Genomic DNA, 22120 nt, shown 5'->3' on the forward strand with positions numbered 1-22120 from the left:
ATAATTCAGCTTCTTGACTTTCTGAAGGGCCACAGTACAAGTTATGACATTCTTAGATGTGTGGTGTACACAAACATTTTTGGTCTCTTTACTGGACAAATTTAAGGTGGAAGTAGTTAATGACTGTAATCAAATTGGAGGTCCCAAGACCAAATGACTGCACCTGTATACTTAAACACCACCACCCCAAATAGTAGTCAGCACTGCACCAAAATCCAGCCACTTTTCTACCATATTTCAGTACCATAATCCAAGAATGCTGATGGCTCACACATAGAATTCTTGAGGTAATTTTTGTCTCTGAGACATAACCTTTGTCTGAATAAACTAATGGCTGGTTTTAAAAACTTCTCTAAGATAACAAGGAAAAACTTGCTGACGCAGCCCGAAAGCAGCACAAATTTACTCAAGAACTTACCATCACCAACCTCAAAATCTTTAAATGCAAGTTCAGAACCTGAGTCATCAAGAAGGATTTCACCATTCAGTGTAAACATCATGGTGTGCTCATTCAGATCCACCATGCATCCCACAATATCTGCTGTTAACCAAGTACGCCCAAAATGCTCATTTCCCTGGTGCCATCGCTGAGCCTAGATAATAAAAGGTTTTATGCAAAACTGTTATTTTTATGATTTTAGCATTGTTTAAAAATACTTTGCTCTATAAGTAGATATCAATTGTAAATCTTACAGTTAATTATATAAAAATAATTTTTAAAACACATCAATTGTGCCACAAGTTTCTAAATAATCAGCAACATTCAATATTTTTGGAAAATAATTTATGAGCATATTATACATTATTCTCAATAATCTTACTGTTACTCCTTTAAAAGAGAAAAAGGAGATCTCCATTATTTTAGAAGAAGCAAATCCCTCTCTTTCCAAGATATATGGACAACTGTGATAGTGAACTCCTATATGGCCAGGGGCTTGAACTAGATCATCTGTAAGGTGCCTTCCAACCTTCACATTCACCATATTGCAGATCTCACTTGCCAAAAGGACAAATCTCATAACATAGCTTTGTTATGTTTTAACACACAAATTACAATCCGCTTGTAATTCAACGAACAATTCACTTAGTAGATAAGACCACACTTTATGGTAGAGAACATAAGGGCAAAAACGCTTATTTTTATTCTCTTTTTCCTATTTGAAAGATCAATTTGTAATAAATGACAGGGAGATTCAGAAAACCTACTAAAATCTACTACCCCAATGTTAGAATTGATAACAAATGTGTTTACCCTCCCACTAATTAAGTTTTATATATTATCTACTGGGGGCAGTACAGGTAGTCTTCAATTTACTACCACAACTGAGTCCAAAATTTATGTTGCGAAGTGAGAAATTCGTTAAGTGAATTTTGCCCCATTTTACGACTTTTCTTGCCACATTTGTTAAGGAAATCACTGCAGTTATTAAATTAGTAACCCAGTTGTTTAAGTGAATCTGGTTTCCCTGTTAACTTTGCTTGTCAGAAGGTTGCAAAAGGTGACCACATGACCCTGGGACACTGCAACCATCATAAATGTAAGTTAGTCTTCAACATCTGAATGTAAATTATATGACCATGGGAATGCTGCAATGGTTATAAGCATGAAAAATGGTTACAAGTCACTTTTATCAGTGCCGTTGTAACTTCTTCTAAGTAACAGCTACTAAGCGAACTATTCAAAGTCAAGAACAACCTGTAATTCAGATGTAGATCTGTATCTAACCCTCTAAGTCTCAATTCAATTCTTTGATTGATAGGTCCTGAAGTTCTATAGAAAACAAGAGAGACACAACAAGGCTAATTGTTGTTGTTTTTTTGCCCTGTCTCAAAAAATGTGCACATACCTTGAAACCATCAAATACAAATGCTTGATCATCTGAGCCAAGCTCTTGCTCTGGCTGACAACCTGGCCTGGCCCAGCCAATTCTCATATCTCCAGCAGTTATCGCTTCAAATTCAAAGTACCACTTCCCAGTTTTTACAGCATAAGTTTTTTCTGTTCGGAATATCCTGAACCTTTCTATCATGCCATCAAACACATCAGGCCTTGCAGCTGCAAAAGTTCAAATTTTAAGGATATATATTTTTATATATATATTAAATCACATTATCTAAATTTTTAAAGGTTAGGTATAGTTATGGTACTAATAAAGGAGAATATGTGTAGCTCAGGGTTGAAATGTGGGGTCTTTGGTGCTCTCTGAGCTTGCTTGTTTTCTTGCAGACATTTCATTACCCAAACTAGGCAATATCATCAATACTGATTTGAAAAGTTTTGGAAAAGTTAGGATCCGTTTTATCAGATTGGCAGTCTAAAGGAAAGGCAGAAAACATCTTGTATTTTCTCAATAATTCCTCAAGACTTAGCAAAGTTTTAAAAAGAAAAGGAGAATCTTTTTACAACGTACTTAAGTCCAATGTTTGCAAAAGAGAAAAAAAGGTCAAATAATGGACAAAAGAACTGCACTTACTACCTACCCTCTTTTGAAATGTTGAAATCTTAGCAGATTTGACATTATTGTACTCACAAGTACAATCCAAGTGTGTTAGAATGAGACAAACTTTCTTTTGTTGAGAAATGCTTACTACATGTAAACATCCACTCTAGATTGTACCAGTGTTAATTACTTTCCAAGGAAGGGGACTTCAAAAGGAATGCTCAAGGAACTGAACTGAAGGAACAGCTTGCCTTCAGAAGTTGTGGGTGCTTCATCATTGGAGGTTTTTAAGAAGAGACTGGCCAGCCACTTGTCTCAAGTTGTATAGGATCTCCTGCTTGAGCAGGAGTTGGACTTGAAGACCTCCAAGGTCCCTCTATTCTAATTGATTGATTGAATTATTTTAACAGAGCATTTGGGTGGAGGGGGTTTCCTTTAAATATAAAGTTATGTGAGTCTGTGTATGTTGTATTTTTTTAATATATTTCCAGTGAGTTCTTTGGTCAGTTTTATTACAGTTATTATTCTGTTTGGCATTATTTCAAAACTGTTAATGTTCTGTTTGACTCAAAAAATTCAAATAATTAGAAATATAAAAATAAATATGAATGTATTTTGGAAAGTTAAAGTAAAATTAAAAATGGGACATTCTTACCTTCCTTGAATTAATAGCATATACAATAATATATTTTTAAAAAAAACTTGTTTCAATATAATTTCAGTACCATGGTCTTGATCTGGAGCTTCAAGGTTATATCCATAATTGATGAGAGTACGAACTGCTTCTCGGAGACTATCTTTGTTTGATTTCTTAGTGCGATCATCTAGAAGTGTATAGGGGACAAGGCGAGGATTTCGACGGTTCTTCACATCCTATACAATATAAAAATTATGAAAGGTAATTTAAAGGACTAACACTGTAAAAACCATAGATCTGCACCAACCTGGAAGGAACAATCAAGTAGGTTCCTGAGGCTATTCAACATATTTAGAAACAGATAAAAGTGGAGCTTATCAAATATTCCTAATAGGAGGATGGGCCAATACTTTAAATAAAAATTCAGTTTAAAACTAACTCAAATTCTATAGGATGTTCAGCAATTTGTGTGTATATACATGCACAACTTTGTGTATACCCAACTATTCAACTTTTTGTAGTGTTAATTAACTATTACCAGTTATTAACTAGTAAAATAACCCACTACACACTCACTAGGACACTGTGGAGTATTAATATAATGCACAATGACATGGTTATACTGTACAGTATCAATTTTTGCTTGATATCAGGAACATTATTGTGATGACATAATAGGGAAGGAGAGCTTGTTTTCCTCAATTTGTCCATATCTCCACTTTTGAAAGGTTTATTTCTGAAAATGTATCAATTAACTTGAAGTCAAAAAAGTAAAACTGCAAAACATTTTATCTATTTCACCATTTCAGCTTTAATTGCAATAATACAAGGGCAACCAATAGATTTAAACTTAATGTAAACCGCTTTAATCTAGATTGCAGAAAATATGACTTCTGCAACAGAATCATCAGTGCTTGGAATACTTTACCTGACTCTGTGGTCTCTTCCCATAATCCTAAAAGCTTTAACCAAAAACTTTCTACTATTGACCTCACCCCATTCCTAAGAGGACCATAAGGGGCGTGCATAAGCGCACAAACGTGCCTACCGTTCCTGTCCTATTGTTTTTCTTTTCTTCTTCCTATATATGTTTATATGTGTATATACTATATAATCTTTTTGTATGATGTTGTGACAAAATAAATAAATAAATAAATTGTCAGACATTTGGTTCCGTAATATGATTTCTATAAAGATTCTAGCATGTCTGGACTTACCTGTTGAATTCCATATGTCCATCCCTGCCTTATACGATCTCTTGCCCATACATTGTGAGCGTTCTCTGCAAGTTTATCAACCATGGATTCCTGAGATGGAGTCAACTTGATACAACTTAAATCCATAGGAGCAGGTTTATATCCACTTGATAATAGATAACTGTTAAAAAAAAACTTTAATGGATTCTTATGAATATAAAAACTTAAGCCTTGATCATTGCATTGTTTTGGTATTAAATGTTATTAGATTCAGATCATTCATTTCCTTGTACTGGAATTAGTAATCAGTACAATAATTTAGAAATCAAAATCCAAATTCCAAAATTTATAGTTCTTAGAAATGAAATACATCAACTTCCTGACTCTTTCCTAACTAATGTACCACATTACATCACTTATTCTTAATTTTTGTTGACTTCCAGATTTAATTTTTATTACATAAATATTCTGTCTCATACATAGAATCATATGGAGGTTCAGTTATCTTCAATTTGTATATAAGAAGACTGGGTACAGGAGACAAAGTAGACATATTTGCATTCTCATCCCTTAATAGTCTGAGTTTAAACTTACTTTTTGGGAAGTTTTAGTTTCTTCACCTTTTCTTCAGCATGCTCATCAGCAATTCCAACATGACAGCCTAATGCCAGCAATGTTCTAAAAGACAAAACCATTATATTTAAAGTGATTAAAACCAAGCAAAATATGCTAACTGAATTGCAAGGCTATAGTTACTTGTGCAATTTTATTACACAATTGTAACTATTACAATTACATGATTGCAACTATTATGTTTACATGATCGTAACTATTATAATTATAGTTATAGTTACAATTGTAATTATTATAGTTACATGATGAGAAGAATTTTGTCTTTTCTTATTTTGCTCATATTTTTGAAAATGATTTCAGAGCTATGATATCTTATTGTAGATTTTTGTGTTCAAATTTTCATAAACCAGTAATCACTTATTAACAAACTGTTTTGCTATCCAGGTTTATACAATCTGCAATTTTTTCTCTTCCATTTATATAATATATGATTATTGAGAAATATTTTAAAAATAACAGCGTGAGTGTTTTGTAATTCTCATTAAAAATTAAGGTTCAGTACCTAATTTTGTATGAGTAATCAGTATATATCAAATGAAATTACTTGCAAATATGCATATTTATATTAGAAAATTAACGAGTACCTTGCTAATCCTGTATAGTATAAACCAAATTTCATAATCTATTAAGAATTCATACATTCATATAAATTTACTTGCAAAAATATAAACCTAAGTCTGACTTACTTTAATGTTTCTAGTGACATCTGAAGATTATAATTCCGTTCTTGTTCAGGCAGTTTAGCAAACTCTACCAAACAGGGATGCTGCCGCTTGTTGTCATCTCTAATCTGTAAAACAGAATTTCAGTTTATCTTACAATTGTAGTCTAAAAGGATCAATTCTACTGACAAGAAGTAGGAATTTCCCTGCAAAAATATCCAAGTCCATCTTTTTGGTAAAATTCCACACAAAAATATATTTGTGCATTGGTTTTTCCACTCTTATTTAAGTGTGCAATTTTTAGCTCTTGGAATTTAGTTCTCCCTGATTGTTCCTCTCTGTAGATAATGGAACTATTTCAGATGAGTCTGCAGAGAATGGTGACAAAAATGCAAGATGGAGATCACAACAGATACAACAGACGTTCCACCTGCTTTTTATGTGTTGCACACTTGATGTTCATAAAATACAGGTTAAGCTTTAATTGCCCTGTTGCAGTCTGTTGCTTAACTTTTTGGACCACACTCTGTGGATGCCCCTGATTGGATTTCCGTGTAATTTTTTAAAGTATATTTATTACATGATACAAAACTCATTAGAAAACCAAAACAGTCATTTAATATTTAGGCAGTAAAAAGACTTCCAAATTATATACATAAACATATATGAATTAATTAATAAAATGCTAAATTTAGAAAAGTACTTACTGGTCCATACTGCCATCCAAGTTCAATTTTATTCATCACCCAAAGTTCATGGATATTCTCAGCTAGTTTTTCTCTAATTCTTTCCAGATGTGGAGGTAATACAATCTAAAAATAGAAGAATGAATCTGTTAAAAAATAAAATGGCAAACAGTACAATTAAGAAAAAAACAAACCAATGAAATAATTATCCTAGTAATTTTGTGGGCTTATTTTTTATTGGTTAAAATTGCCATTGCCAAAAAGAAAACCCAATGAACTAATTGAAATTTACCTTTGAGTAGAAATATAAAGGGCTGTGTTGTAAATATCTTAATGCCACATGTATAGTACTGTATATAACTTGTTCATTTTAATAAAAATATTTTTCTACCTTTCAGTTATAGTTAGATGGTGAAAAAAATAAAAATCCAATTATTTCAGCCTCTTTATAATTTCTAGAAATATTGTTCCATTAAAAAAAATCTATCATCTATCATATCTGTTTTCTTCAGAATTAAGAAAACAAGATTCAAAATATAACTGCAAGAAATTGCAGATAAAGCACTGTCATTCTCCACTGAACCCAACTCTATTCATGAACCCAACGCTGTTCATCAGCATAGTTCTTATATTAATAAAACAGCGGAGTAAAAGTTATTTAAAATTACCATTACAGTATTGTCACTCAGATGCTTTATCTTAAACATTTACACAATATACATCTAATCAGAGAACACTTTTTGTGTCAGATTTTACATAGCTATCAAATGAATACATTCCGATCTACAATGCTGTAATGTGCCTATAAGAAATGTGTATTTTGATGTCATGAAGAAAGCTTCACATTCATTTATTTATTTATTTATTTATTTATTTATTTATTTATTTATTTATTTATTTATTTATTTATTTATTTATTTATTTATTTCGATTTTTATACCGCCCTTCTCCCGAAGGACTCAGGGCGGTGTACAGCCAAGTAAAAATACACTATATACAGATTAAAAGAAATTAAAAGAAAACATATTATAATGTGGCCGAAAATTTAAGACAATTTAAAATCTTAAAATATAAATAACCCCAATAAAATTTTAATCCAATCCCGCTTGAATAAATAGGTGCGTTTTCAGCTCACGGTGAAAAGTCCGAAGATCAGGCACTTGACGTAAGCCAGGGGGAAGTTCATTCCAAAGCGTAGGAGCTCCAACAGAGAAGGCCCTTCCCCTGGGGGCCGCCAACCGACATTGCTTGGCAGACGGCACCCTGAGAAGGCCCTCTCTGTGTGAGCGTATGGGTCGGTGGGAGGCAAAAGGTAACAGCAGGCGGTCCCGTAAATACCCGGGTCCTAAGCCATGGAGCGCTTTAAAGGTGGTAACCAGAATCTTGAAGCGCACCCGAAAGACCACAGGAAGCCAGTGCAAACTGCGCAGGATTGGTGTTACATGGGTGCAATGAGTTGCTCCCACTATTACCCGCGCAGCTGCATTCTGGACTAGCTGCAGCCTCCGGGTGCACTTCAAGGGCAGCCCCATGTAGAGAGCATTGCAATAGTCCAAGCGGGAAGTGACAAGGGCATGAGTGACCGTGCATAAGGCATCCCGGTCAAGGAAGGGGCGCAACTGGCGCACCAAGCGTACTTGGTGGAAGGCCCTCTTGGAGACGGCCGCCAAATGATCGTCAAACGACAGCCGCCCATCCAAGAGGACACCCAAGTTGCGCACCCTCTCCGTTGGGGCCAATAACTCACTCCCCACAGCCAGCTGCGGCTGCAGCTGACTGTACCGGGGTGCCGGCATCCACAGCCACTCCATCTTGCAGGGATTGAGCTTGAGTCTGTTTCTCCCCATCCAGACCCGTACGGCTTCCAGACACCGGGACAGCACTTCGACAGCTTCGTTGGGGTGGTCCAGGGTGGAAAAGTACAGCTGCGTATCATCAGCGTACAGATGATAACTCATCCCGAAACCACTGATGACCTCACCCAGCGGCTTCATGTAGATGTTGAACAGGAGGGGTGAGAGAATTGACCCCTGAGGCACCCCACAAGTAAGGTGCCTCACGGTCGACCTCTGCCCCCTTGTCAACACCGTCTGCGACCGGTCAGAGAGATAGGAGGAGAACCACCGATAAACGGTGCCTCCCACTCCCAAACTCTCCAACCGGTGCAGCAAGATACCATGGTCGATGGTATCAAAAGCCGCTGAGAGATCTAATAGGACCAGGGCAGAGGAACAACCCCTATCCCTGGCCCTCCAGAGGTCATCCACCAACGCGACCAAAGCTGTCTCCGTACTGTGACCGGACCGGAAGCCGGACTGGAACGGGTCTAGATAGATGGCCTTGCATCACAATTTTGCATACAAGCACATAAGTTGTGCAATTTGCATCTTAATGCTTGCATTGTCATCTCCCACCCCATGGATATATGAGGTCAATACAACCATGATGTAGAATGAATTCATATTTATGGTGATTCCAGAACAATTCCAGAACTGAACTGCAATTGACATATTTAAAATGTCAAATATAAATGTTATAAATAAATTTGCTTGTCTGATATGACCTTAAGCATAACTCTAACCTTGTGGATTCACCTATACAGAGATCAAAATGATTGGAGCTGTGGATGTGTGTTCTGTCATTTAAAATCTGAATTGAAAAAAAATGCACAAGGGATTTTATCAACAGGCAAATTTGAGGAAAAAGGGACTATGGCACTGATTATTACACATAGACCAATACAGTTTCTTAAGCTTCTTTTTCCAGGTTGTCGGCTATTTTCTCAATATATTTTATTCTGGCTATATATGTTGTCATTTATTATACAAAACTCAGCTTAATTCCTATATTTGCTATTAATATCTGCTAAATGTCTGGAAAGTGGAATTCTGATTACCATCTCAAACTATGATATTGATGATATTGATATAACAATACTTCTAGCAGTCACATGGTGCTTGTCATCCAACTAATCCTAGTTTTAACATAATATAAATTAAATCTAATGCATGTTTAAAGTCAATGTACATTTTACATACCTGACTGGTATCTACAGGTACTGGAGTGAATGCTGCTTGTGACAAAGAAATATTTGGTCCCAAGAGATCCCTTGAGCAATTGCAATCTTGTTTATATTCCCTGCTGGGTTCTACTTTTAACTTTTCTTTGGGCAGAATAGCTTCAAAACATGGAGCATATCCTGGAGGGGGAAGGAATTTAAATTCCCCATGGCGACCTCCGAGCAAAAATCGTACTCTGTAATATAAATACAATGTGAAAGACTCTATGTTAATTAAATAAAATATTTCTTGAAAAGTTCTACTTGCAGATACTGTATTTGAGCAGTTTTTATAATACCTTAGGTTCTTTTGGGCTGTTAGTTTTCTAAATTGTTCGCAATTAACTTACTTTCTTGCTCACCTTGATAGAATTTACCTTTAGCTGTGGTTTAATTTGTTATTTTCATACGCCATGTAATTTAGAATAATGTTAATAAAATTGTATGCATATTTACTTATAATTGAACTTGAGTATGTTCAATAGGTCCTTAGAATAACAAGTTAAATGATTTAAATAATTCACTTAAATTTGGATTAAATTAGAATTTATAACAGATGAAACACATACATCTTCAACATTAACATTAAATTGTTAAATCAGTTGTAATACTATAATAGTAAATAAGATGATGAAGAAGAAGAAGAAAAGAAGAAGATGATATATATCTCTTGATTCTTATTTCCTCTTTCAAAATTTCAATTTTGAAAATTTTCAATTTCAATTTCAAAAAATCAATGTCCCTTCAAATTTAATCAGTCCCTACCAACTTAAGGTTACCTACTCTTTCTACATCTGTTTTTTTTAAAATTACAATGTCAACAGTCACTGATCTAGATTAGATTTTAGCAAAGAAAATAATTGGATGTGGATACAAACTTTATCCCTGCTGAAAAGCTGACAACCGGAAAGAAAAGACCATCTGTGTTGAAATTCTCAAACATTCCCTGCACTGGCTGCCCATTTATTCGGAATGAAATACTTGGAGCACTCAAGTCAAGGCAACAGCTGATGACATCATCAGTCTTGAGTAGATGATGATTAGGAGAATTGACTGATCTTGCTACACAACCTATAATTAAGAATGAATATTATTAGAGAAAAATTGCAGATCCTGATAGAAAACCTACTTCCAAAGATCTCATAAGCACATTGAGAAACACAAAACTACATAATAGATAGGCTAATTCAGTATCAATTTTTCTAACTCAGAGGTGCCTCAATTCCATATAGGAATCTTTCTCTATTGCGCCATATGCAAGAACAGAATCTGGGATTTTCTACTTGTGATACAGTTGTTTCAAACCTTCTGTAGCTGTTATCCTATATAACTCTTTTCTTTAAAACCTAACTTGCAATATCTTTAGACTTTAAACAATTAGTCTTACCTGACCATAGGTGAAGTCCATCAAAACCATAGGAATATAAGTCATCACCAACACCATTGCCGCCCCATTCTTCTCCACCCACTGGATATGGTGAATAGCCTTCTGTTGATGCCCAACCTACACGAAGGTGAGTAGCTTCTGCTGTTGTAAATGGCTCCACATAATCAACCATTAATTCGTAATACCATTTTCTGTACTGAGCAGAGCCTTCGCTGATTCCAAGGAAAATATTTGGTCGCATGCTAAATACAAGCAAAACAATACATTTAAAAAATCAGTTTAAAAAAATCACGAAGTAGATTTTTAAAAAAAGGAAATTACCAATTTTTTAAGGCCTACACCAAGCAAATCCTAATAAAAATAATGTTATTCAACCAAGCATAGTAGGTTACATAATCCAGATATCAACATAGTGGTCTAAACAAATCAGAAAGTCAGACCAAACAGAAATATATTATGCCATGATTTCCAATAATATTTTTAAACTGTGTGATTAAGCAGAAAATAACACTGAAAAAACAACAGCCTAGTTAAGACAAAAATTGCTAACAAAATTTGTTTATGGATAAAATGTCTTATTTCCTTAGGTTTCAAAATTTGGAAGAAGTGGACCAAGAAGACTTGAGAGATGTTGTGACTAAACTGTTGGGAGAATTTCTTGGGAGAGGTGTTGATTTTATGAATTGGGATGTGGATCGAGTTTATAGAGTTAATTCACAATATGCACGCATGCAGTTCCTAGAGAGGTTCATGTCAAATTTGTGAAAAGAGAGACGAGAGATGAAATTTTAGAAAACATAGGAGTGGGGCACTGACTTATAGGGGCAGGGAGATAGCCATTCTGAGGCAGATTCCCAGACAGGTACGTGAAATGAGAAAGAAATATTTGGTCGCATGCTAAATACAAGCAAAACAATACATTTAAAAATCAGTTTAAAAATCAGTTTAAAAATCAGTTTAAAAATCAGTTTAAAAATCAGTTTAAAAATCAGTTTAAAAATCAGTTTAAAAATCAGTTTAAAAATCAGTTTAAAAATCAGTTTAAAAATCAGTTTAAAAATCAGTTTAAAAATCAGTTTAAAAATCAGTTTAAAAATCAGTTTAAAAATCAATGTCCCTTCAAATTTAATCAGTCCCTACCAACTTAAGGTTACCTACTCTTTCTATATCTGTTTTTTTTAAATGGCAAAAGGTCAGAGACCAACTGCTGGAGAAATGGAGAGAATTCTGGAAAAGTTATCTAATATGGACAAGAAACTGATGAAATAAGAGCAGAAATTGTGACTATCCAAAAGGATTTAAAGGATACTCAACAAGTCTCAGCAGAAAATAAGCAGAAAGTGGAAGGTCTGAGGGTGAGATGCGGCAGTGCAGAAAAGAGGGAGACGACAAGCAATGCTGTGCTTGGACTACAGATGGATAAAATGTCTTATTTCCTTAGGTTTCAAAATTTGGAAGAAGTGGACCAAGAAGACTTGAGAGATGTTGTGACTAAACTGTTGGGAGAATTTCTTGGGAGAGGTGTTGATTTTATGAATTGGGATGTGGATCGAGTTTATAGAGTTAATTCACAATATGCACGCATGCAGTTCCTAGAGAGGTTCATGTCAAATTTGTGAAAAGAGAGACGAGAGATGAAATTTTAGAAAACATAGGAGTGGGGCACTGACTTATAGGGGCAGGGAGATAGCCATTCTGAGGCAGATTCCCAGACAGGTACGTGAAATGAGAAAGAAATATTTGGTCCCAAGAGATCCCTTGAGCAATTGCAATCTTGTTTATATTCCCTGCTGGGTTCTACTTTTAACTTTTCTTTGGGCAGAATAGCTTCAAAACATGGAGCATATCCTGGAGGGGGAAGGAATTTAAATTCCCCATGGCGACCTCCGAGCAAAAATCGTACTCTGTAATATAAGTACAATGTGACAGACTCTATGTTAATTAAATAAAATATTTCTTGAAAAGTTCTACTTGCAGATACTGTATTTGAGCAGTTTTTATAATACCTTAGGTTCTTTTGGGCTGTTAGTTTTCTAAATTGTTCGCAATTAACTTACTTTCTTGCTCACCTTGATAGAATTTACCTTTAGCTGTGGTTTAATTTGTTATTTTCATACGCCATGTAATTTAGAATAATGTTAATAAAATTGTATGCATATTTACTTATAATTGAACTTGAGTATGTTCAATAGGTCCTTAGAATAACAAGTTAAATGATTTAAATAATTCACTTAAATTTGGATTAAATTAGAATTGATAACAGATGAAACACAAACATCTTCAACATTAACATTAAATTGTTAAATCAGTTGTAATACTATAATAGTAAATAAGATGATGAAGAAGAAGAAGAAAAGAAGAAGATGATATATATCTCTTGATTCTTATTTCCTTAGGTTTCAAAATTTCAATTTTGAAAATTTTCAATTTCAATTTCAAAAATCAATGTCCCTTCAAATTTAATTGCATGTCACACACACGCACACACACGCCTGTGAGACGCCTTGCTTGCATGTCACACACACGCCTGTGAGACGCCTTGCTTGCATGTCACACACACGCCTGTGAGACGCCTTGCTTGCATGTCACACACACGCCTGTGAGACGCCTTGCTTGCATGTCACACACACGCCTGTGAGACGCCTTGCTTGCATGTCACACACACGCCTGTGAGACGCCTTGCTTGCATGTCACACACACGCCTGTGAGACGCCTTGCTTGCATGTCACACACACGCACACACACACGCCTGTGAGACGCCTTGCTTGCATGTCACACACACGCCTGTGAGACGCCTTGCTTGCATGTCACACACACGCCTGTGAGACGCCTTGCTTGCATGTCACACACACGCCTGTGAGACGCCTTGCTTGCATGTCACACACACGCCTGTGAGACGCCTTGCTTGCATGTCACACACACGCCTGTGAGACGCCTTGCTTGCATGTCACACACACGCACACACACGCCTGTGAGACGCCTTGCTTGCATGTCACACACACGCACACACACGCCTGTGAGACGCCTTGCTTGCATGTCACACACACGCCTGTGAGACGCCTTGCTTGCATGTCACACACACGCACACACACGCCTGTGAGACGCCTTGCTTGCATGTCACACACACGCCTGTGAGACGCCTTGCTTGCATGTCACACACACGCCTGTGAGACGCCTTGCTTGCATGTCACACACACGCCTGTGAGACGCCTTGCTTGCATGTCACACACACGCCTGTGAGACGCCTTGCTTGCATGTCACACACACGCCTGTGAGACGCCTTGCTTGCATGTCACACACACGCCTGTGAGACGCCTTGCTTGCATGTCACACACACGCCTGTGAGACGCCTTGCTTGCATGTCACACACACGCCTGTGAGACGCCTTGCTTGCATGTCACACACACGCCTGTGAGACGCCTTGCTTGCATGTCACACACACGCACACACACGCCTGTGAGACGCCTTGCTTGCATGTCACACACACGCACACACACACACGCACACACACACACGCCTGTGAGACGCCTTGCTTGCATGTCACACACACGCACACACACACGCCTGTGAGACGCCTTGCTTGCATGTCACACACACGCACACACACGCCTGTGAGACGCCTTGCTTGCATGTCACACACACGCCTGTGAGACGCCTTGCTTGCATGTCACACACACGCCTGTGAGACGCCTTGCTTGCATGTCACACACACGCCTGTGAGACGCCTTGCTTGCATGTCACACACACGCCTGTGAGACGCCTTGCTTGCATGTCACACACACGCCTGTGAGACGCCTTGCTTGCATGTCACACACACGCCTGTGAGACGCCTTGCTTGCATGTCACACACACGCACACACACGCCTGTGAGACGCCTTGCTTGCATGTCACACACACGCCTGTGAGACGCCTTGCTTGCATGTCACACACACGCACACACACGCCTGTGAGACGCCTTGCTTGCATGTCACACACACGCCTGTGAGACGCCTTGCTTGCATGTCACACACACGCACACACACGCCTGTGAGACGCCTTGCTTGCATGTCACACACACGCCTGTGAGACGCCTTGCTTGCATGTCACACACACGCCTGTGAGACGCCTTGCTTGCATGTCACACACACGCCTGTGAGACGCCTTGCTTGCATGTCACACACACGCACACACACGCCTGTGAGACGCCTTGCTTGCATGTCACACACACGCACCGCCGCTGGGAAAAAAAAGGATGGATGGATGGATGGATGGATGGATGGATGGATGGATGGATGGATGGATGGATGGATGGATGGATGGATGGATGGATGGATGCAAGTAAGGAAGGAAGGATGGATTGATGGATGGAGGCGACCGCTTTGAAGCGCAACCTTCTCCCGCAACTAAGGGGGGGGGTCAATGTTTTCCCAATCCTAGGGTGTGGGGAAACAGTCATTCTTTCTTCCGCCCTAGTCTCTCCCGAGATCGCACTGCAGCGCCCATCATCCCCAGCCGGCAATCTGAGCTCGTGCCATGGCCGGCGTGGAGGGTGTGGTGGTGGTAAAACGGCCAGGAGAAAGCTTTCGCTCTTTCGAGAGGTCCTCTTGGAAGGCTGCCTTGGAAAGGGAAAGTGGGAGGGGCAGAGATTTCTCCTCAAAGGTCCCCTTGGAAGGCTGGGTTGGAAAGGGAAAGTGGGAGGGGCAGAGATTTCTTCCTCGGTCCTTCTAGAGTCCTTGAGAAACTGATATCATACAAGGTTAATAAATTATACCTCCTCCTCATTGATGAGTTTTTCATCCTGAAATTGATTGAAACATTGTACCATCATATGCTGCCATAGTATAGTGTTAACAACATCTGTAAAGATGATATATGAGCATGACACTAAGTTTTTCTATATTTCCCTTTATTGAAAAACTTCCATCATGCTTCTTTCTGAAAACAAAGGTCATTATAATATACCTCATTATATATTTGATTTGATGATATTTCAGTTAATAAATACCATTTAAGGTGTTAAGCTTCTTTTCTTTTCAGCAGCAAAGTGAATTACAACTTTAAAGAACTTTATTACTTTATATTCATTTTATTTTAAGTATAGATTTTAGATTTTAAACAAATATGTTTAGAGCTTTTATATCTTTCAAGTTATTCAAATTATCCTCAGCAGGTATATAATGGCATCCAATTCCAATATCATGTTGGGGCTTTTGAGCAAGGGAGGAGGAACGTGAGCACCGCCTTTCACGCTGGCATTCCGGGATTTCCCTTTGTTTAGAGCTGGGAATCCTCCTTCCCCCTTTTGCACTCCCTCCCTCCCTCCCTCTCTCTCTCTCTCTCTCTCTCTCTCTCTCACACACACACACACACACACAGACTTCTAAAGTCGATTGGCACAATGAAAGGCAAAGACCACAATTGTTTTAAGAAAGAAGCTTTAGCAGGGAGGGGGGATGGGAGGGTGTTTTAAGTTTTGGCAAACAGCCAGGCCAACTGTATTGGAGAAGGTCACACAACTGGCCTTAACATTTTAGCTGCTGTCTTTTTCCTCACACTTGGGTTTAATGATATTAGAGACCCTTATTGCCCTGCCAAAAAAAAAAAAAGAGCCACCCCAACGCCTATGAAAATTAACCTTCTGCCAAGAGACACTGTGCAGGGTATTTTCACTATTGGTGTGCATACAGGCTTAGATTTGTGCTGGGTTCTTAGTGCTTAGAGCACTGACCTTCAGAGGCACCCTGGTCCCTTGGAAGCTAAAGGAGGACTCATTTTCATGCTTGCAGTTGTATTGTCAATTTCTGTGAGACAATGTTGTTGAAGTAACTCACTCACTCATTCATTCATTCATTCATTCCTTGTGTGTCCAATCACACTTAGCCAATAAAAATTCTATTCTATTCTATTCTATTCATTCATTCATTCATTCATTTATTTTGTCAAATACATATTAAACAATTAGTCTTACCTGACCATAGGTGAAGTCCATCAAAACCATAGGAATATAAGTCATCACCAACACCATTGCCGCCCCATTCTTCTCCACCCACTGGATATGGTGAATAGCCTTCTGTTGATGCCCAACCTACACGAAGGTGAGTAGCTTCTGCTGTTGTAAATGGCTCCACATAATCAACCATTAATTCGTAATACCATTTTCTGTACTGAGCAGAGCCTTCGCTGATTCCAAGGAAAATATTTGGTCGCATGCTAAATACAAGCAAAACAATACATTTAAAAAATCAGTTTAAAAAAATCACGAAGTAGATTTTAAAAAAAAGGAAATTACCAATTTTTTAAGGCCTACACCAAGCAAATCCTAATAAAAATAATGTTATTATAGAGGGGCCTGCATATATATGGTCATTTATAAATACATATACATGAGTACTAAAAACAATATTCTATTCCATTTTTTACCTGCTCACATGATTGACAAGGCGAGTTTGAAGAAGAAGGTCTCTCCCTGGCAGAAGATTATCACAGATCAAATGTTGATTGGATCGCACAGCTACTCCATGACATACACACAATGAACAAAGAACATCTAATACCTTGGGAAAAATGATGATAGAGGTGGTTATGAAAGTTTTAAATCACTAGAGCTTCTGTTAAAAAAAATTAAATATACTTCATTGTTATGTTAAATAAACTTTATGTTCTATTTATAAACTTATATTAATCACATAGACTATTCAAATAAATTCATGTTTGTCTTGTATACCTTATGGTTTCTGCCATGTTTGTCCAAAAGACAAATGATTGATTTAATATGTCCTTCTTTAATAATATTCAATGCTTCTGGACTTTCCACCAACACACAGTGTAGTACTTCAAGAATTCCTTAAAATATAGAAACCCCATTTTAGTATTTATCTCTTTATATTCTTTTAAAAACATACAATAAAGAACAGCCATAATAATCTAAGAATAATCATAATAATCCCTTTTCTTCTATAATTATCAAGATTCAAGAGAAAAGAATACTTTAAATAAAACAACAATGACAACATAGTCGCTGTTGCTTTCATATTGAATTAACTTGCATTCCTAAGAAAATGCTTCTTATACTAATCTTCATACTAATGACTAATGATTACTATACTAATCTTCACAAGCATGGTTATTTGAGAATAACATAAAAAGATTAGGCAATTAACATCGGCTGCTTAGCTTAACATAGGCTATCATATGTAATGATAAACTTGGAACGAGAATTCATATCTCCTCAATTTCAAGCAGCCCTCAGATTCTGCTACAGCTTCTCTACCGTTGCTTTGTTTTACAACAAATTTAAATAAATCAAATGTTTGATTTGAAATAAATCCAATATTTTACCAATTATCAAGAAGATTCTGAAGGTTGTCAAAGATTAATTGAGTTTTTTATTTTGTAATTTTATTTTGTTTTTGTTCAGGAGTTATTAAATACAGTACTTGTTGATTAGTATTCCGAGGAAAATATCCAATTTAGCAGATAAGAACATTTCAAACTGTATCATCCAAATGGAATGGAATTATGTGAAGAAAAACATCTTTTAGTTTGTGGGATAAAATCAATATTATGAAAATGAAAAAAATAGGGTATGCAATTAGATATTTTATGAACTTTTACATTTTTTCCAACAGCAAACAGGAAAATTCTCCATAATACTATTATATATTTTTAATTGCAAAAAGTTTTTTGCCATAGTTATACTTTTTTCCTTGTTCATTACCCAGAATATCTTCTAGTAGATGGGCAGAGTGATCAGTTCAATTAATAAAAAAATTAAAACAAATTAAATATAACCAAATATGCAGAAAATCTCAGCAGCATATGAAATAGTACAAGGACAACTCATGCACTAAATATTAAAATCCTCCATATCCATAAAACAAATTATGCATCTAATTTTGGTGAGATATATTTATTTATTGCATTTACTTCATGCCACAATCTGGCAACTCTCAATTTTATTTTATCTTCCTTAAACATCTTTCTGTTTAAAACAAAGCTCCAAGTTAGTTTTTCCCCCTAAAATCCAAAATACAGTCTATAGTTCAGCTATAACTAATTGAAAAACAGCTTTCATTACTAAGATGCAACTAGACCAGTCTGAACTGCAGGGCAGAAATCATCAATTTGGTTAAAATGCCAAGTTTAGATCCTTATTGATCTAAACCAGGGGTATTAAACTCAAGGCTTAGATCTGCTAAGATCAAGTGCTTAGATCTGGCACTTGGGGCCACCCTGGAAATAGTGAAAGAGCAGTCCCGCAGTGCCTCTGGCAGTGAAAATGAAGTGGCCCTCCTGTGCTCCATTTTCGCTTGCAGAGGGCTGCAGGAGGATCCCCCCCAGCCCCACCCATGCCACCACAGGTGTCCCTAACAGTGATATATGCCCACATCTGGCCACACCCACCCTGGCGATGCCCCCTGAGGTCAAACACAATCCTGATGCAAGCCTCAAAGAAATCGAAGTTGACACCTCTGATCTAAACTATTGCTATTTAAGCTCCTTTAATTATACATTATTAAACTGTTTATGAACTAAGAACCAAATCGCTTTTAACTTAAGTACCGTGCTTAAAACATTGTAGGTGCTTAGAGAAACAGGAATAAAAAATCCATTGATATTTGCTGCATATGATAGAAAATATATCCATTATTCAGTTAATAATAATCTCTTTGACCATGGATGACTGAAAACACAAAGTAGGGGCAGATGCTAAGCAGTGAAAAAAAAATAACCAAAATTAATTAAAAAAATTATTCACTAGGACTTGGAATTCCATTCCCTCCTTTTTTCTGCTCCTTCATTTTCATTGCCTGTCCTCTTTTCTGTGTAGTATTTGAAAGTAATCAGGGTATTTCTAGACTGTAAATTAAACTGGGACTACAAAACACTTTATCTCAGAAGAACACAAAAACAAACCATTTCAGGTTATTGTCAAAGTGTATCTTGAACCTCCCCAGGAGCATAGCTCAACTTAAGGGAATTTCTATCCTTTTAACCTGTGAGAAACACATACCGACAAAAATATCAGACCATAATATTAAGTTTCTGTGTACAACACAATATCCCAAACAAACCTGGATCAGATTATATAGGCAGCAAACAAAACAAAACAAATATACCACTTAATATTGCTTTTGGCAAAATTTATACCAGATTCACAAACAACAACTTTCAATTCCTGTTTGTAGGTACCCAAGGGATCATTATTGAATTAGTTCTATACCAAATATTCATATTGAATTGTGGAAGAAGAATCCATGAATTCAAATATATATCATAATGTCAAGAAACATACCAGAAGATGCCTCCAATCTCTCCAGTCTACTAATGAGCCAATCAAGAGATCCGGAGAACTGAGCACAATTTTTACGATTCCCTCTAATCAAAGCCGCTAGGAATGAATAAAGAGATCAACTCTTAATTTACAAATCCTCACATTCACTGGCTGAAATCATCATATAGCATTTTGACCCCAAATTGGAGTTTGCTAAACTCGCATAAATCATAATTAAGATTAGAAAATATTCTATGAAAAGCATAATTATATTTGGACTGTTATAAATGATAGCAGTATTGACGCATGCTTAATGGTTAGCTATGAAATCCAGAGGTCAGGATAAAATTGCTAATATCCAGAATAGGGTATTCCTCAACTTACAACAGTTCATTTAGTGAACATTCAAAGTTACAACGGTACTGAAAAAAGTGACTTATGACCGCTTTTCACACTTACAACTGTTGCAGCCTCCCCATGGTCATGTGATCAAAATTCAGATGCTTGGCAACTGACGGTTGCATTGTCCCGGAGTCATGTGCTCACCTTCTGCGACCTTCTGGCAAGCAAAGTCAATGGGGAAGCCACATTCCCTTAACAACTACATTACTAACTTAACAACTGCAGTGAGTCACTTAACAATTGTGGCAAGAAATATTGTAAAATGGGGCAACTGTCTTGCTTAGCAACACAAACTTTGGAGTCAATTATGGTTGTAATTCAATGACTATCTGTACCTAAGCTAAATATCACACAATAGCGCTTATTTTGCTAGAATACAGAGATATTTGAAAACTTTACTCCTTATAATATTCTTCAGCTAAACTGGCCAGAGATCTGTCATAAAAAAATAAAAACTCAAGGTTATGCTACATTATGTTATTATTATTATTATTATTATTATTATTTATTGAATTTTTATACCGCCCTTCTCCCGAAGGACTCAGGGCGGTGTACACAATAGGGTACTATGCCATGCTACACTACGGTATTATGTAATGGAATCAAATTAAGATCTGAGGATGTAATAGGATTAGAGAATTTACCACAGAGGGTTTTGTTTTTTATCAGCAGGCAGTATCCACATTTAATTTAGTTCGCATGAAAGGAAAAACAATTTTATATTTTGAAACTACCACTTACCATCCTACATCAATATATACAGTAAGTGCATTGCAGTTCTGGTCTAAACTACAGTCTAAGCAAATCCTTTGATTCTAATTCAAGGGTATACTTGGACATCTGAAGATCTTTATCATACACAATAAAATATATTTTCTATAAATCATAACATTTCAACATCCCAGGGTTTTTAACACATATATTTGTGCGTGTTTAGATGTTACTAATCTCAGTTACTCGAAGGTATGTCTTACCTAATAATTCATACAGTGAATTTAGAATAGATTTCCAAGTTTCTCCTGCTTCCTTTCCAGCTACATCAGCAAAATGAGCTGCACTGCTGTACACATGTAAGCGATCAATACATTCAAGCACTAAATTGATCATACCCTATAAGAAAAGAGGTATTTATTCTCATCCATTCTGTATTTTGCACAGAATACACATAAAGTCTCTGCCTCTTAATTTACATACACAGATACCAGTGATGGGTTTCAAAAATTTTTACTACCAGTTCTGTGGGCGTGGCTTGGTGGGTGTGGCATGGCTTGGTGGGCGTGGCTTGGTGGGAATGACAGGGGAAGGTTACTGCAAAACCCCTATTTCCTCCCAATCAGCTGGTACTTGAGAGGCAGAGAATAGATGGGGGCGGGGCCAGTCAGAATTTTTACTACCGGTTCTCTGAACTACTCAAAATTTCCGCTACCGGTTCTCCAGAACTGGTCAGAACCTGCTGAAACCCACCTCTGACACATACATACAACACACACACAGTGTTAAAAATCTCTGAGTTTTTTTTATATGTGATATTGTATGCACACTTACATTTGCACTTAGGTAATATGTAGGTAATAAAGGAACTGATCTTTGGAGAAACAAACTGTCCCAAGAAGCAGAAAAAGGCACAGGTAAATACTGTATTGACTTATAAGCAGGACAGTCCCATCTTCATATATTTAGGAAGAAGTAAGTCATGCTGCATTATGATAAAATCCATCTTTAAAACTGCAATTCTCCATAGATATTGTTTAGCTAGCATCTTAAA

General features: G+C 36.8%; 1 protein-coding gene across 1 annotated transcript in view; it reads right to left on the minus strand.

The window, feature by feature from the left end:
* RYR2 (ryanodine receptor 2) overlaps positions 1-22120 on the minus strand; it is a 231018-nt gene that overhangs the window by 142101 nt on the left and 66797 nt on the right. The window contains exons 16-29 of the mRNA XM_058171339.1: positions 21330-21465; positions 19975-20070; positions 17404-17522; positions 17100-17233; positions 16648-16889; positions 10192-10384; positions 9294-9510; positions 6277-6381; positions 5594-5697; positions 4869-4952; positions 4296-4455; positions 3167-3314; positions 1848-2056; positions 419-593 (exon numbers count right to left, since the gene is read on the minus strand). Coding sequence (XP_058027322.1) covers positions 419-593; positions 1848-2056; positions 3167-3314; positions 4296-4455; positions 4869-4952; positions 5594-5697; positions 6277-6381; positions 9294-9510; positions 10192-10384; positions 16648-16889; positions 17100-17233; positions 17404-17522; positions 19975-20070; positions 21330-21465 — 2122 coding nt within the window. The remainder of the gene's footprint in view (positions 1-418; positions 594-1847; positions 2057-3166; positions 3315-4295; positions 4456-4868; positions 4953-5593; positions 5698-6276; positions 6382-9293; positions 9511-10191; positions 10385-16647; positions 16890-17099; positions 17234-17403; positions 17523-19974; positions 20071-21329; positions 21466-22120) is intronic.

Source organism: Ahaetulla prasina, chromosome 1 (assembly GCF_028640845.1).
Source record: "Ahaetulla prasina isolate Xishuangbanna chromosome 1, ASM2864084v1, whole genome shotgun sequence".
In the NCBI taxonomy this organism is placed as follows: Eukaryota; Metazoa; Chordata; class Lepidosauria; order Squamata; family Colubridae; genus Ahaetulla; species Ahaetulla prasina.